At 41.5% G+C, this 18798-nt stretch overlaps 1 protein-coding gene across 1 annotated transcript; it reads right to left on the reverse strand.

Annotated features, from left to right (window-relative positions):
• Window positions 1–386: 386 nt before the first annotated feature.
• Window positions 387–11721, reverse strand: nptx2a (neuronal pentraxin 2a). The gene is made up of 5 exons (XM_019277255.2): window positions 10760–11721; window positions 8702–8948; window positions 5895–6139; window positions 3172–3351; window positions 387–2631 (listed from the first exon to the last, which is right to left on the reverse strand). Exons 1-5 carry the CDS (start codon window positions 11207–11209, stop codon window positions 2404–2406), a joined length of 1350 nt encoding a protein of 449 aa, XP_019132800.1. The 5' UTR covers window positions 11210–11721; the 3' UTR covers window positions 387–2403.
• Window positions 11722–18798: the final 7077 nt, after the last annotated feature.

Raw genomic sequence — 18798 nt, forward strand, 5'->3', positions numbered from 1 at the left:
GGCACATCAACAGAAAGCATTGTAGAGAATGAAGAAGGCTCACAGTGTCCTACATTGTAGCAGCTCCTATAATCCACATGGGGAGATTTTTTCATTTGCACCTGGACGTCTGCCAGTCCTGAGGATTTCTCTGCTGCTGGCATTACATTGCCCAGATGAGAGGACGCATCCTTCCATGTGTCTTATGGCTACTTTTACAAATGATGGCGATACCAACCAGACAAACATCTAAGATGAATGCATGTTTTCCTTATTAAGTAACATTAGTGAAGAATGGTGCATGACCTTGGCAGGGTTAAGCTATGTGTGCAATAATGTTTCAAACATGCCGTTTACTTATTCTGTCACATTATTGAGTTGTTGCTTTAACTTCCAACACCTCTGGAACTTGTTCACTCTTTTATTGGGTGCAAAAGGACATTCAACCACATGGCAGAAACTTAAAATGGGCACCACACTCGAGAAGAAAAAAAAAAGGTGACGTTACAAACAACGACAGCAAAAAACAAATGTCTCTGTTTTCTTGCGTCCCTCATTGTGCTGCTAGTGAGCTGTTTAAAAGCTGACAAAAAGCAAAAGCACATTTGGTTCTCACAGAAAGGCCATTCACCATTTAAACAAAGCATTTCTATAAGTACATCTGCTGTTTGTATCTTTTTTTTTTTTTTCACATAAGATGCTGCTAATGGACAAAAATCATGAGCAGAAAAAAGCAAGAAAAATACACTTTCTACAGGAAAGACGTCTCTTGACTTTACACTGAAACATTGTTAACAAAGACACTCAAAAGAGGAACAATCACAACATGTTGGTGACATATCCAACAGGTCCTTATAATATGAGTGTGTACCCTTATTTTTTTTATAACATTCTGCGCTGTCCAGTAACCTACTACATCTTTTCTATATTATCAATATTTAACTGCATTTTCCTCCTAACGTGAACAGCTTTTAATGGCTTTTGAACTAGTGTCAATTCATCAAGGAGAAAAAGAAGATAGTCTTTGTTGCCTCTTTTACATTGTTTCCTTATGAGGCTTCAGCACCAGGCTTGTTATCAATATTTTACAGTTTATGTAAAACATATCTCAGTCTTCAAACAAACGTCCACCACAACATTAAGGAGTAACATAAATTAAGCTGCAAAAAGCGTCGGTTTTATTCACTAAGCGGCGCCAAAATCCATTGATTCATTACATCTTTTAAAAATATATATCCACTGATCAAAACTGTTCGTCCCAGCGAGAGGCAATTAAGTCCGTCTGATAGCAACATTCATAATGTCCACAGAGTGCTGCTCTCATTTGACGTCCCCTCCACACTCATTCATAAAACACAGATAACCGCTACCCAGATGAGGAATGAAGGATTGTCCTTGAAGGTCAGACCCAATCCCTGCCCCCACCGGACACTCGGCCGCATCCACATCCTCTGTCGATACGCCAGTCCCGGGCAGCTGTCCCACATCGCTATTAACCTGAGCAGAGCCAGCCCATCCATAAAGCTGTTTGGGATATGGCAGCTGCTCAAGGGGCAGAGAGGTATTAAGCATAGATTTACAAGAATGAAAATGTCCTCCCTCTCTCATAATCTCTGGCCTTTCAACACACAAGACAAGCCATACGTGCTAAAACACACACACACACACACACACACACACACACACACCCTTATGTAATGTTGTCAGCACTCGGCATTAGTTTGTTCTGCTCTGTGTATTGGCAGATAGCATGCATTGTTACTTCTGAATTGACTTCCATTCACCGCTCAGGCTCATGCATAATATTTGTCTCAAAATAATCACCGAGGGTTGTTCGTGTCCACTCTGTACTCATGGGCATATCACCCTCATCTGACTGCGCTTCTGGTTCGGTGCCTCATTGCTCTTTAAGGAGCACAGAGGCTCACAGCATCTAGTACTCTACCATATTATAAGTCAGGAATAGTGTTCCACGGGCACATCAAAGCCTGTTTGAGCTCACATTCACTACAAATACAGTGCAGCATTGTCAGTATAAGGAATGCAACCAAAAAAAAAAAAAAAGAAAGAGAGAGCTGTTTTCAAAGGGGTGTCAAATGAAAGCTGATCTGCTGAAGAGAAAACACAGAGTGACAGTAGGTCATATCATTACAGTAGACTGATGCAACGGCATATCTTCTTCACATGAGCAGGCTAATTTGAAGTCTCCTGTAATGTCCTCAGGGTTCAAATTGAATGGACACATCTACATGTGAATCTGAGTCCAATAAACATTGACTTGTCTTTGAGCAGTCAGAGCATATAAATATGTAAAAATGTTGCACTATACCCTTTCCTTTGGGATTTTGACTGAAGCAACAAGCAGTCAAAATAATCAGCTTCTCCATCCCAGACGCGACACTGGGTTTCCTCGCGTCGCATCCTTTAGGAATCAAAAACACGATCCTCACAGATCTCCAGAGGAGCTTTAATTGCACCGCCGAACACTTCCACATTTGCATCAATCCAGGGAACCACGTTTCCGGGCATGTAAGCCGAGCAGTTAGCCAGACCCATGATGTCCACAGGCCGCAGTACTCTGTCCCACATGTTGAACTGGCTCAGCTCGCCCACAAAGGCCTGGGTGGCGTCAAAACGGCCTCCGACTACATCCTTCGCAGAGAAACAGAGAAAGTTTGTGAGTTAACTTCTGAGGCAAACGTAAACAGACTCGAATTAAAATTGAATCAATTCTGTTTGACATTCATCAAACTGCGTATTTCTCAGAATGCTGCCGCTTTAAATGTCTACTGCTTTGTGCAATCTCAAATATTGTGCAACATGCAGCAATCTCACCTTGTGTGAACGATATAAAACAACATACGCTGCAAACCAATGCCGCATGAGTTAACGGCTCTCTGTGGACATTCATACGTCACTGTACATTTCTCATGTATATACATAGGGCTGTCATGGAGCCAACTGCTAGAGTAAGCTAACACAGCTCTCAAGGGCACAAAGGTGCAGTTTAGAGATAGATGAATGAGGTAATGCCGAAAGGGCCACAATAGCGTGAGAAGAGCCTCTCTGCCTTCCTTTCCCTTGCTCCCTTCTCTGTGCCTCAGGCGGTGAGCTCAGGGGAGAATACACACCGGGAGGAAGAACACACACACACTCTTGCATGCACACACACTTGTTCTCTACCGCTCTTACCTGCTCCTGGCCCAAGATGATCACCCCTCCAGGTTTAATTGGGTGCCAGGGGGCCAGGTTGTCCCCTGTGCCTAGTCGCTCTCCATCCTGATAAGCCTCCCAGAAACCGTCTCTGGTTGTCCAGGTGATGCAGATGTGATGCCAGCGTCCGTCGCTAACAGACAGAGGGAGCTGGGCCACCTAGTCGGGAGTTCAGGGCAAAGGGTGGGTGACATGAGGGGCAGGGAGGAAAGAGGAAAGAGCAAAGAGCAGGTGAAGGGGGGCAATAAGAAGAGTCAAGAGAGGTTTGAGATTAATTGCAGCACGTTAGAAACAAGGACTGCAATTAGAAGGGTTAGGGCTTCAAAGAGACAACCCTCTGCAGATAATTCTCCAGATGAGCCAGCGCGACATATAAAATTTAGATTACCCAGGTGACATCAAGGGATAGAACATCCTTCAAAGCAGCCGGGTAGCTAACAGCAAAACAGTGTCCTCTCGTGCTTTTGAGCTTTGTTCATAGATCAAAGAAAAACAACTAGTTATTTTACCAACCAATGACATCACAGTCTTCCGAGGATACAGCACAACACATGAGATTATGAGCGTGCAACTCATTAGGCTATAACAGAGTTACTTCATTCTCCTGCAGTATATTGCTGCAGATGCATATGAACCTCAAAAAAGAAGTACGAAGAAGAGAAGGTAAAATCCAAGTGGCTCGCAGAGTTTACAGAGGCGATTGACCTGGTTAAGCATGCCAGGTGGCATCTGTAATGCCGCCGGGACGACAGAGAACACTGCCAGTATGATTAAGATGGAGTAGCCTGAGCTTCACTGTTTAAAAATCGAAGATGTTAAAATGAAAAATAAATTCTGGCCAAATATTCTGCATGATGATTTTATAAAGCGTCTGATGGAGCTGGTGCCTAAAATTAATGACAGTGTTAGTACTGTAGGTACATCTATACTTGCTATAAAATGTCAAAATGTCTGCTGTGAAAAGGTCTCGTGATTAATTTTACTTATAGTCCAAAGGACATCTTGTTCCCCAGCTCCAAGAAGCTGTAGATAACGTTCTGCAGATAAGTGTTAAATGTTTTTAGAAGGTCACATAAAAAGAGAAGAAGTCAGTAGAGTATCTGCTTCCAGCAAAGAGCAGCAAAGCAAAATAAGCCTGCATGCATGATGTCAAAGACAAACATATACATTTTGATCAATATTCTGGAATAATACAGGATTATCTGCATAGAATTGCTTAAAGCTTCCAGATACGGTTTATAAGCATCAGATTACATGTTCACACTTGCCAAAAAAAACGTTTTAATGTTATACAAGATCATTTGAATCTAGTACAGATGAAACTCATGGCAGCCACGTGTTATTGCATATTTTACTTGACAAAAAAATCACCAGTAATCTGCAATTTTCCTGAGCAGAAACTGACTAACCGAATGTAAGATATTAGTTTAGAATTATAAAGACTTTTTTTTCTGCATAGCCACAAAGAAATACAAAATACAGACAGCGGTGCACTTTTTAATTTTGTCGAGGCAGCTATCTGCTTCCTCAGCCAAATCAACGGCATAAACAATGTGCCCCAGCGGACCCTGTTATCACTGTGAACAAGTTCAACACATGGATGTGCTTCTGCACATACGCTAATCACATTCACAAGTCTTGTCTCACGCTGCACCAGCTCTCTCGCTTTTACTCCGTTGCTTTGTCTCTCTGTTTCTAGTACGTTTTAACTTCCTTTTTTTGCTGGCATCTTCTGATCTTTCACTCTTTTCACAGCACTCCATCACCTCCAACGCTCTGCTGCTTTTCTATTTCCTACCCCCTTTTCTCTCTCTCTCTTTTTTTTACTCTCCCTCTCATACTCTCACCCTTTTCTCCCACCATATCTCTCTCTCTCTCTCTCTCTCTCTCTCTCTCTCTCATCTGTCTGCCTTGAACACATGTATAATGCATGGTGAAGGGAAAGCTGTGGGGAGACCTGTCTGTGCCAATAATGGCCAAATGTAAACAAGACAGTGTGTATGGGTGTGTGTGGGGGTCCTCCCCAGTGGTGCAACATTTTACCAAAAACTCGGAAGCAACTGTGGCATCAGGAAACATAAAAAATTACATTTCTTTTCTGTTTAAGGCTTAACGTTATCAAATATTCATGTGTGTTTCCGCCACTTTGTTTTCTGTTGGGTTAATTAAAATCCTGTTAGTCGACTGAAAGCTCACAGTATGCGATATACCATCTACACTAAGCAAAGAAGAGCAGGCCTTTAAATTAACACACATGGCATCGTAAGTTCTCCAATGAATTACTGTTATTCATGGGTGTGGGAGGAATGTGGGTCAATGGTATTAAATGTTTATAAGGTACAGAATTAAATATTCAGAGTTGATGGACAGTGATTCTCTTCTCGGGTTTATCATTATTGTGCTCACATGGACATACAGAAGCTATCTGCTCGTCTCCCACCACAGAGCGGAACAACGTGAAAAATCGTCCTGCATATTCATGCGTTTCATGTGTTTAATGAGTGTCATTGGAGATGTACGTTTACTACCATCATTACAGCCAGCAGTGTTGCCAGGCAAATAATAAATGATTCTGAGCTTCTGACTCAAGTCTGAAAAAAATCAGGCCAGACTGGAAGAAGAAGAATCACAGTCTCCTCTCTATCAACAAATAATTAAAGAGCACTGTGAAGCAAGGCACCACTTTCTCCTCATAGACTTACCTTATCATTAACTAGTAGTTCAATGGGGTTGTTCCCCCACTCGATGAGGACAATCTCGTTGGCCTGGCCTGGCACGCCGTAGGAAAACGGGGTTCCGATACCTGGACTAGCGCTGGACTTGAGCCACATGCACACGGTGAAGGCGTACATTTCTGGGAGGCTCTTCTTGATGCGTCCATACAGGTAGTTGGTACGAAGAGAGAGAGACACCTTGAAATCCTCGGGCGACTTGAAGGCGTTATTACCTGTCGATGGACAATGAGCAACATTGAAGGGCGATCAGGAAGAAGAAGGCTGAATGTGAGGATCACTTTCTGCTAGCAAAGTAAAAAATGGATTCAAATGATGGTGAAGGTTGACCTTAGCGGATCATGCAAACATGCTTACATTTGCCAATTAGCGTTAAAAACAGAATACAGCCGGGGCTAATAGAACTGTCATGTAGATTTGCACATCTTTCAACATTTCAAATAATGAGGTTAATGTATGTAAGAGCAAAAAGGTCAGGCTTCAGACTTCTTTATGTGACAAGCCTCATCTGCTGCAGGCACATCAGCTATTTTCGGGGTTTCCCCTCTGACGGCTTGTTTCAGACAGAACTAAGAAGCTGCATAAACATAAATATAAGATAAATATTTTTGATTCATGAACCATGCAAAGCTCTAGCGGAGTCCCAGAATACAATCACTCAGCTGGAAATAAGCTTATATGGATAAAAACTAAATATGACAGTTCATCCCCTGAGGACCATGAATGCCTGTAATAAATGCCATGCCAATACATAATAGTTACAAACTAAACCGCGTAATGGATTTTAAAAATCTCAAATTAGTAGTTTTATTCAGTAATTTTTATTCGATAGGGTGCCAGGTTTGTACCAAGTTGTACCATGTTCAATAATGTCCCTTGGCTTTGACTTGGGAAGTTGCATATTAGCCAATAAACATTGATGCAGAGCACAGAAGTAAACACCGTGGATTTCAGATTCCTGGAACTGGATTTATCTCTTGGCAAAGATGAGCAAGGACAGCAAACATCGAAAGGTTGACAAAGAAAACAGACCATTCAATGAGAAATGGATGGATGAATTTTCGCCAAATTACTATTATGTGTGCAGGTTTGCTAATATCAAGTGTCAGTGTTCCCACCACATAGCACTGCAAGAAAAGAGAAGATTGACTAGAGTCGTCTTATTGTGCCACATCAACCATCGAATGTTTATTCATTTCATCTGATGTTGTGTTTATCTATTAAATGGCGCCCGCCTTCTGTCATTTTGCAAAAGTGAACATCTCTGCTCGAGGGAACTTGAATATACGTAACAAATGTCACAACAACCCATTGATTCATTGTTTAGATATTTCAGAATGGACCAGAGTGGTGGACTTACCAACAGACAGACAGGTGACATCCCTAGAGCCACCGAATGCCTCTAGCATGGCTTAAAATACAAAATTGACGATGATTACTATTTTCTGTCTTCCATGTTAATGCTTTAGGGGTTTCATACTGGGTAATTTGTGGCCAATTGCATCACAGGGGGTCAGTTAAAGAAAGATTAAAAAAGAGTTTTAATGTTTTAAAGACTCTGAATACAGAAATTGAGCAAAAATGGGCGCCAGACCATACATGATGAAGAAAGGAGCAGACACTGAAGCTTAGTGAAAAATTAAAGAGAAATAAAATAGGAGAAAAGGAGTTCAGTGGAATTCACACACACTGCACCGAGGAAACATGACGCATTTTTAATGGGTTTCAAGGATTCAACCACAGTTTTATCTGTGTTGAGCAGAGTATTTGAAGCTTAGCTACTGTTCAAACCCACATTTCTATGGCAATATCGTGCGGCTGTATAACTGAATAAAAGGTTTATAATGTGGGGGCTCATGCTGGAGGCTGAGTTTGGCCATGCCAAACCAGTCCAAACACCCCATCCAACAACTCAACTCAAAAGTAGAGAAAGAAAGAATATCACGTAAATAAAAAATGTACTCTGTCAATAGTGCTGAGCTTTTTATTCTGATCCTCTACAAGCTCAGGCTCAAGCTTTTAAGAAAGGACTCTACCCAGTGTTTTTATTGTAAGCCCAGATCATAGAGACAACCAGAACATGTTATAAATTCATTGTGGTGCTATTATTGGGTGGGGAACGCCTCACTTCTCCAGCTGACAAGACAACACAAACTCCAGCCTGAAAAGTTACTGAATTGAATCAACATCTCTCTAGCGTTGTCTTGACATAAATTGAACGTAATAAAGCTCACAAAGATCGGATTTATTGCTCGGGTATAGTATTGGCTCATTATATTGTACAGGGGGAGGGTGTGCTGTTGCGCTTCCTTTAAATCTGCACAATTAACTTTGGTTAAACCGTCTGTTCTCAAACAACCACTGACTACATCGACTGAGCCTCGGGGAACTTGGGCCTACAGGAAATGTCCAGTGAGTGAGTTAGATAATCTTCTAAAATAATTTTCCTTTGCAAGAGATATTTGGTATTATTTTGACATCGAGGATCAAAGTGATACCCCGAAGTGTGGACATCTCTCCAATATTTCTTAAACTAATTAAGCATTTGGGGTTGCTGAATTTTCCAAGACCAGGAGCTGCTCTGAGAATGACTGAGAAAAAAAACCCCAATGTTGTGAAGGTTTTTCCTTTGCATCATCAGAAATTTGCACAGAGATTGACTAATTAGTTTAAATCTGCCAGACAACATCCCCCTTCCTCCCCAGCATCCATAAATAAAAAAAAAGTCTGGCATTAAATATGGACAGCATTTCACAGCACCCAATTGTATCACTTACTTTTCTCAAGCTCGGTGATCCTCTCCAGGAGGGAATTCAGAGTGCTCTCCGTGCGTTGGCGGTGGGCCGCAGTTTCATTGTAGAGCTGGCTCTTCTCCTCCTCCAGCTCGGCCACCTTCCGGAGGAGCTGGGTCTCCAGCGCCCCCAGACGATGCCGCAGCAGTTCCCGCAGCTCCGGTGGCAGGGGAGTCAGAGCCGAGACACCTCCAGCTGACACATTTATGCTGGGGAGACGAAAACTCTGCTGCTGGGAGGCAGAATGGGAAAGATTGCAGGAAACAGCAGAAAGGAGATAGATAGATAGATAGATAGATAGATAGATAGATAGATAGATGACACAGACATTTAATCCAGTTAATCCTGTGCCCTCAAACAGGTCTCCATGAAGGCCTACATTTGCAGTAGATCTACCTTTTAGGTCTGATATCCTTTTAGCTGCATTGTTTTTGATACAGCAATATCAAAATGAAGACAGTGCGTCCCTGTGACGGGCTTTGATTGGTGACCTGCCAAACACCCATGGCTGGGCTGGGTATTAAAAGGTAGGTGCAGCGCGTGACGTCACCAAGAGCTCACACTAGGCGTGATTGCAGATGGTTCTTTGAAAAAACGAGGACAACAACTGTACAGGGCCTACGCTTCTAGGTAGTGCTTTCATTGGGCAGCCCTCAGATGTTCATTCGGCACTTTGTAACATATTCACAGAGACTCGCTGATCTTTTTTTGGACAAAAACGAGCCATCCAAATAGGTCAAATGAAAGAATCTCTGGTAACCTGGCACCGAAAATCAAAGCAATTAAGTGCAAGGACCTGAACGTAACCGTTGAGATGGCTTTGATTAGTGAGAGAGGTCCCACTCCGGGGACCCATATGCATATCAGCAACACCAGTCCTGAAATATTCATTATGTTAAGCAGATGCAGATCAATAGATATGAGACCTAAATGCAAAATAATATGCATCCTCACAGCAGCGGTATATGGTTGATTTGATCAGGGTATTAAAGCTTCCAATCAAGCAGAGAGGACGAGGGGGGTTGGGGAGCATAGAGAGATGGATGGATCAGCAATGCAGCATACTGTATACGGAAACAACCTTGAATTTAAATAAAGATTATTGTGGCCGTTGTATCAGGGCTGTCAGATGGTGAAAAATGTACTACACTGTTATGATATGACATAAGAGATAAAGACATAAAGCAAGCCTTTTGCTGTATGTAAAGCACTCCACTATAGGTGACCTCGATATTAGATCAGATCTACTTTAATGTCCTGCAATAAATAAATTGTCCTGGACTCTGTAAGCTGCCGCATCACACAACACAACACGCTTTCCACCAACGTCACAAGGCACACACATGCGTAGATCATAGAGACTCGTGCAGGAGTGATCTCCGAGCCTTGCGGAGTGAGTGCGCACAGCTGAAGTGAGGTCTGATGCAGAGCTCACAGGTCAACAGGAATGTGAAAGACTAAAACATCAAGCTTTTTTTTTTAATTATACATTTTCACTCCTCTGATGTAGGTGAAATCTGCAGGAGTTCATCTCATCAGCTTCTATGAATAATTAGTCACATGACTGCAAATAATAAACATAGAGAACACACACTTGGTGCTCGTGTATTATTTAAGGTTTGCATTTCAATCCCCTGCACCACATGCACGGTTACTCCTTGGACAAGATTTTTCTGTTTTTTATTTTGTTGCTCATATCTTATTGATGCAGCGTGTTTCACCACCAGAGTTATCTTTTAATGATTAAAAACGTATTGATGTGACATGTCTGTTACGTGACCCCTTTGATCTCATGATTCCACTGAGAGGTCTCCAGCAGAGCACAATACTGGACGTGTTTGCAATGCTCTAAAAAGACATACTACTGGCGAAATGCTAAAAGACACTGAGACATGATTTGATAAAAGGCAGCATGCATCTGGCTGCGTTGATGAGCATTAATATCACTAATTAATGATGGATGATGTTGGTTTGGAGGTGGAACCAAACAAATGCGCTTTTCTGGCACGTTTACGCAGCAGCTACATGTTTGTGCCATCTTACCTCCAAGTTCTCCAGCCGACCCTTGAGACTCTGCATGGTTTTCCCCAGTTGATCTATAGTCTCGACGGGGTCCCGGGGCAGGTCTCCCATGGTGTTCTTACCGAACTCCTTCCGTCTGGAGCCCTGACCCCGGGACTTGCTCTGCGTCGACTCATCGGCTGCCGCCTCGCAGCGCGCCAGCTTGGAGTTCAGCTCTTTGATGGTCCCCTGCTGGCTCACGATAGTCTCCTTCTGCTGCAGGATGGTCTCTCTGAGCTGGATGATCGTGTTCCGCAGCTCGTCCTCCACGGGGCTGGTGCTCTGGACGCGGTTCCCTGTAGGACCGTACCCGCAGCCAGGCTCTGCGCCCGGGGGAATGGCGTTACAAACGAAGCGGCTACCTGTAGCATCCTGACTCCGCACAGCGCGTCCGCTGACCAGGTACAAAAGTCCAGCTACTAAAACCAGCATCCCGACTGGAGACACAAATCCCACGTATTAAAGGAAATAGAAAGGCTCCTTAACGTCTGCCTGAAGTCTCCAGTGAAATAAACGTATTAACAATTAACTCAAGTGGTGGCGGACATTTTTTTAGACTTTCAAAGTGTAACGAAAAGATCAAACTTAGTTTATAATGTAACCATGGGAAAAAACAAACCTGGATCCGCAGTGAAAAATCCTAAAATCACGCATCCACCAACCACATGGTCGAACCTGTTTGAAAAATACACCAGTAAATCTGAATTCTTACTTTCAGCAGATTCAAATCGGATAGTTCCTTTACTTGGACAAAAAGTTGCACTGATTTGTTATCTTGAGTAAAAAAAAGAAAAGAAAAGAAAAAGAAAAGAAAATCCACAGAAGCTTGCGGAGAAGTCAGCTTTGCCTCTTGTCTTGCCTCTCCGGTTGGTTGGATTGTCAGTGAGTGGTGCTGAAAAGACAGCGACGCTGCTCAGGCGGATTATTATGGGGAGGTGCGCACAGGCGCTTCCGCTCCTCATCTGTGCGCTCCGGTTATTCAGCTTTCAGCCTACGTCATCACTGACTCCCGGTGGAACCAAGTCATCATATGTCTCATTGTCTCATTGACTTTATGTGTACGTTTGTCAAACAAACAACAGAGTCAGCTCTCCAGCTGATTTTGTCGTCCTCTTAGTGAATCATTGTAAGTACCAAACAACATCTGATTTAACAATATGATCCTCTGAGCAAGGGATGATTGATTGACAGCTGTCTAATGAGTGAATTTATTTTCAGGTAATTATAGACTAAAGAAAACATAGTTAGAATTATAGTAATGAATATTATATTCTTCCATATTCTGTGAATAAAGTCCCCTAAATCTGAGATACTGGACTTTAAAAGTCCAATGTGTAACATTTAAAGGGATCTATTGACAGAAATAGAATATCATATTATACTGTAACTATGTTTTTATTAGTGTATAATTACCTGAAAATAAGAATTGTTATGTTTTTGTGACCTACAGTCTTTTATATCCTCCTTCTAAGGAGTCCACCATGTTGGAGTGCCATGTTTTCTACAGTAAGCCAGAAGGCACAAACTAAATACTGCCTCTAAATAGGAACTTTGACTTTTTTTTTTCTGCACATTTCACATCCACTTGAAACAAGAAGGTAAGGTGAGTGCAGTGTTGGGAAAGTAGTTAATTAGGTTACATCGTTACCATCAATTAAAAGTAATCTGTTATGTTACAGCGTCACCTATTAATAAAACGCGTCAGAGTACTCATGCATTACTAAAAATTAAAAGCCGTTTGCAGCGCCTCGCACATGCTGCAACTTAACTGACACAGACACGCAGTCTCCTTTTCTGACAGATCCGCAGGTGGCACAGTACTGTCTGACAAAAAGCAGGCTGCAGTTGGAACATTTCTTTCCTTATCCGGAGAAATTCTTAAAGCAATGGATTACTTAAAAAAAACAAAAAACGAAGTTACTGATTACTTAACGCATGAAACTAATGTGTTATGTTACACGAAAAAAGTAATTAGAATACTCTAAAGCGTTACTTTGTAATGCGTTACCCACAACACTGGGTGAGTGGTATTCAGTTAGTTACTAGATGCTGCTAAATTCTACACACTGGACCTTTAAGTCCAAGTTTGATCATGCAAATAAAAAGCAGCTCACTGTTCCCTTCTCTCATTTACACACATGTATGTATGCATAAGAAAAAGACTTACTGTCATGGTTATGCTTGCATGCTGTTTCTGTCCCTGGCAGTGTGTATGTGGCAGAGGGTGTGGCTGGCTGTAACAAGCTTCACCTGTCACTCATTCAGCAATCACTCCTGCCATAAAAGCCTGGTCAAGTCATCAATCCTGGGCCAGAATATCTCATTTCCCTGTGTTCAGTTCTTTTAGCCAATTTTCTACAGCGAATCCTCTGATCTGCTTGCCTTACTTCACCAGCAACCCCAGCCAACCTTCCGCCACCACCACCTGCATAACACATTGTCTCCACAGCATGCTCGGTGACACTGACGAAACTCTACAACTGACTCTTGGGATGACAGCATGTGTCTTTGACAGAATCTGACTTTCAGACATGTTGCTAAACAGACGTATTCAAATGAGTCATAGTTCAGGCTGCTGACATATCACATCTTGCTGTGAAAATATGACGTTTCATGCCATCGGGGTCATGCTGGTTGAAGTTAGAGGTTTGCTATAAAATACTGAAAAAGCCTCTTGGATGAGACACGTCTCCACAGATCTATAAACAAGTCTAGTTGCCCCAGATTTAACCCTTGCTATATAATCTTCTTGGTGAAAAAGAATATAAAGTATGAAAGAATGTTTTCTCTTCTATGTCACTGCACTCTGAATTCTGGAGGTCTCTTTTTGGCCCACATGTTTCTCTCATTTAAGGAATATGCCTTTCTTTAGTTCTTTCTTTTTTTATTTTTCAAACACATATTTTCCCTCTGTCAGGCTCATAGGGCACATTAAGCTGCAGATGCGAGGACACAAAAAAAGGCAGGAAATGGGTACTGTAAATTTTGTGTTTAACTGCTGAATTTGTAAGTGTAATACTCCTGAGCAGGGCCAAATATTACTAAGAATGATCTTTGGTTTTTGCTTTGGTTTGGCTGGTAGGAGGTTATTTTAAAACCATTCAATAACAGTTTCAGATAAACAAATTTTAAAAAATGGTGTGCCCAATTTGTGGCTCTGTCTTGTGGTTTGTGGTTCAATTTCTTAAAATGTTGGTTGCAGTACAAGTGGAACAAATAGATGTCTGAACAGAATATAAAAAACCGTCACTCTGTGACAAACATTTTCTAATATTCACATCCAGTCCCTCCTGACACAATTCTAACCTCAATATCCTATTTCATGTGGAAACATGACACGTTTCCACAGAATAACCTTCGACAAAAACAATGATCTCAAAACCTTTTCAGGATGGAATCTCCGCCCAGAGTAACCCAAAGAGAGAAAACAATATTCGGGAGAGAAAACAAGAGAGAAAAAATCATTTCCGCAGCCGTGATTTGATGTCATTGTTTCTATATATTTAGAAATCTGAAGACAAACGCTTGTCTTTGGCAGATGAAACCATTAGCTTTTTTCACAATGATACCCAGTGAAGAGGAGTATCACAGCGGGTTTTGTTTGCAGATCCCTTCATGTTTTGTCAGAATAAGATACAGGAGCAAGCATGTGTCAGACACCTGCGATGAATTGTAGAATACAAAAACTTTCAAAGCAAGACTCAGTTCAGATTATAAAGTCAACATACATCTTTATTTCTTCCCTTAAAATCTGAAGCAGTGGGACGGTGATAGCTCATGCGAGATGCTCTCTTAAAGTGGCGTGCGGTATTACCGTGCTGCCCATCAAAGCCGTCATTTCCTATCTGTTCACACGGCCTAAGAGCCAAATGTCAGCCCGCATTAATGCAGACTCAGCGTACAATAGGCACACAGTGCCAGGAATGACAGGGAGCGGCCGGTGAAGTCACTGCTAAGGAAGGCAGTTTCTAATATGACAGGTCCCCTGGGAGAGGGGGGACAGACAATCACCATGGAAACCTTATCTCTCCCCAGTCCCCCCCCTCCCCATCTTAGTGAGTGTGGAGCTGGCAGAGGTGAAGTGGGAGTACTGAAGACTGAGCAGAGATGACAACTTTCACTTCAAAGTTGATGGGATGAAGTTATTTCCCTTTCATGTTGCAACTGGTGAGCGCTGGGGTGAAGTAACTTTACTTTTTTTTTTAAGTGCCTTCAGCGAGGGTTAAGTCAGCAGGGATTGAACTCTTATCCTAAGTTGAGTTTCCCATCTAAATTAATATATTTCACAGATAGGTTAGCTCACTTGGCATTTTACACAAGTGAAATAAAAAAAAAAAGAGGGGCTCAATTAGTGTCCCGAAAAATAGATCTGCAGGGGTGTCATGATCCAGCAAATCCATGATTTTATTCTCATTTGAAGTCAAGTCTTGATTTAGATTTAGACATTTGGAAACAAAAGAAGAGTCACTTGGTGGCAGAGGGGTGCTTTACAAAAAACGGCTCACCTGCAAAATCTGGGCTAAAGGAAGAATATGTGTGACCCCTTTGTTGAAATAGCTACCTTTCCTAAAACGCCTGGCTTTTGTTGAGACTATTTCACAAGTAAAACTGTTTATGTGTCGCCTCAATTCTATGCTGTGTTTTTTTAAGGTGCACTTTGTGCCCTTATTTTATTTTCATTGTATTGTGACCAACAATATTAAAAACTCTTATCAATATGATGCAATCCAATTCCACAAAAGAAAATTTATTCTATTAAATTTCTCCCTCTTTTGTCATTTTTCTTTTCATTTACAGGAGAGACAGACATGCATTATTTTTGTAGAGATGTCAATGTGATGGCTGCTGAGGCTCAAAATAGACCAGAACTGTTTGATGTTTGCCAATTTAGATAATGATGTTTCATAAAAGGAGAATTTGTTGCTCTCTTGTCACGTTGTGTTTGTTTGAACTACAGTTTATAGAAAAGGTGGTGTGATAAGATAGAGCGACACTTTCAGCCAAAAATGAAAAATTGCAGTTCCTTAAACATCCACTTGAGTCTGGTTACAGAATGAGTCAATCCCCATAAGCCCCCATGTTAAAATGTCCAACTTCACAGCAGGGGGGGTTATTAACCATACACGTAACTTCACTCATGGTGCAAAACGCCTTGTTTCATAACAGCAGAGAACATCTGTAGTCATTTAGAACACAATTTACCTAAACTTTGTCCGTAACAGGGACACTGTTATGGACAAAGTTTAAATTGTGTTCATGGCATGCTGGGAAGTCTTCTTCTGCTGACGTGAACACCTCAAGTGTAAAAGTGATTATCAGAGTTAAGAGTAAGAACTGCAGAGTTAATATTTATACAATCACACTAACAGGTTTGATTTAGCGACACTTTGTTATTACACTCAAGATAGAGTAAAATAGAATGCATTTGACTCTACGAGAGTGTAATTAACTCTACTCTTGCTCAAATTTCACTAACACCAAAAATGTAACTCTTCTGAATTTGCCGTGTACAAAAACAATCTTTGTCTCTGTAGCTAATTTCCCCGTTCATGACAATTGTATTGAGTGAGTCTAATTTTTATATAGCTCACCCATTCTGAATATATTAAGGCTTAAAGTTATGCATAATTAACAGTGTGGGTGATTTGATTGACGAGTGGCTCATTTCACCAGCCTCCACCAGGCTCCATTCAGACCACTTCACCTTGATTTGCTGGGAGCCGACAGTTACCTGTGTGCCTCCCCCAACTGCTATGCACTGCAGGTAGTGCTATGATAGTTAACACAGCTACAGAAGTTCCTTCTTGGATGCCTCTATGGTAGATAAAATGTGATAAACTGCTCTTGAGTGTGCTAACACTATCTCTGGCTCCTGAACACATCAGCACGTGTATGTTCGGAAAAAAAAAACAAGGTCAAATGGTGAATAGTTCCTTGTGTGTTTAATTACAGAGGCGACATGGTGCCTTTCAAATAGCCTGAATCCTCCACTACTTTACATGAACGTCACACTGAGATCATCCTGCGTTCTTTCTCAGCATTGTGCTATACTTCACTGCTCCACCTGAGTGTGATGCAAGTGCAGTAGATGCTGAACACTCAGAGCCACACTCATCCCCATGACACAGCCTCATGTCCGTTTGGTCACTCATCTAGTCACTGGTCCAGAACACTTAGCATCTCTTCCTGTGTCCTTGTCATCTCTCCATCCCCTCCATGCATGCCACCTGCTGCTGGCTACCTGCTCAGCAGCATGCTCTGTGGCCAACAGTCCTGTGAGTCAGAGCTGTACTCCCACACGAGCACACAGGACAGCACACACACCCATTTTACACATGGCCACACACGAACCCATGGATTTGAAATGTGAGCAAGACGGACACAAAAGACATAGACGCACGTAATAAATGTGAAATCTGTGAGTCAGATTTTGTAAGACAAGCTATCACGCACTTCAGTCACGTTTCTGGACACACACAAACACTCTCTCTCTCAAACTTACTCACATTTCTAAATGCACTGGCACATACCCAGAGAGGGAAAAATTTATTTTAAAAAGCGTCAGATATATTCTCATTCGAATTTACGCAAAACCCTGAACCAAAAGCTTCATCTTAACAGTGTGTAATGATGGGGCTCTTCGGGAATGAAGTCTTTGTTGCAGTGAAGGACATTGTGAATCGAAAGCAAATAAAATGGGGTATGTTCTCATATGCACAAACTTTGAATAATAATGGACAGAGAACTGCAGAATCTTTGTATGTTATCGGCAGTAAATTCACCATCTAAGTTTTGTAGATTTTTATTGTGCTTTGAAGAAATACAACAAATAGAAAGTTTAGTATTGTCACATTGTATTAAAAGACTGTATGAGAGTTTCATGGCAAACATACAGTATCAAGAGGCCTTAAGTATTACATAAATATGGTCATAAAAAGAAAGTGTTGACTAAGTGGTGTTGGCACACTCTCGTATTTGCTGTAATATATATCCAACGCACACTTTGTAACAAAGCGGTCTGTTTAAACAGTTCACCTACTCATGTAGTACATTGTAGTATTCATAAGCCGACCCGCCTGCCAACATTAATGTCATTTAGGACGACTTTGTGGGGGAATAATCACGCTTGTAACACGCTCCCAGCTGCTTCCACTATCCAGTGACTCCATCCGCTCCTTGTATCAGCTATCATCCTCCGACACCACTTCAAGCCAGGAGAAAATCGTGAGCTCATGTCTTGGCTTTGTTCTGTCCGTATTTGTGTGCTTGGCACTATACTGCTGACTGCTTTATAGGTCCGTTGCAGATTTGCTTATAGGAAATGTCTTGGCATCTGCTCGTTGCTAATCTCTGCTCTCATGCAGCTGTTGTCTACCTATATATGTGTGTTGGTATTAATTGTAAATTCAATACCCATAGCGCCTGAGCTTATTCTTCTTGTTGATTGTTGTTTGGCACTGTGCTTTATGATGCTTATACTTCAGAGTGTTGTGGACTGCATTGGTTCCTCCTAGGCTGTTTTACAGGGTAGTATTGTATATTAGCTTCTTGTAAACATACATTTGCTGTTCTCCATGGTGGGAAGTTTCTAATAGGTTATTATTATTATATCATTATGTCTTGTTGCAGAAGATTATAACTTGAGTGCACAAATCTGCACATAAGGACAAATAGGACCTTTGGCCTTTTGATGCATATGTTGTGTTGGTAATACTGGACTTTTACTTAAATAGAATTTCAAATTAAGCCCTTTTACTCATAGCAAAGCATTTTATAGTGTAGTTTTGCAACTATTACTTAAGTAAAGGATCTGAATACTAAGTATTCAGAAGTGGCTGCTTGATTCAATATTAATTTGACCTCAGGTGTATTTGAGCTCTGATATATTCAACAGATCCTCTACAATAGATGACAAAATATGTCATGAACGCTCCTCTATTTTCTGATCTGGAGTCCCTGATGGCATCATATACAGTATTAGTACCTTAAAGGTCCAGTGTGTAGGATTTAGTGGCACCTAG

The sequence above is a fragment of the Larimichthys crocea genome, chromosome XII (genome assembly GCF_000972845.2).
Source record: "Larimichthys crocea isolate SSNF chromosome XII, L_crocea_2.0, whole genome shotgun sequence".
NCBI classification, from domain to species: domain Eukaryota; kingdom Metazoa; phylum Chordata; class Actinopteri; family Sciaenidae; genus Larimichthys; species Larimichthys crocea.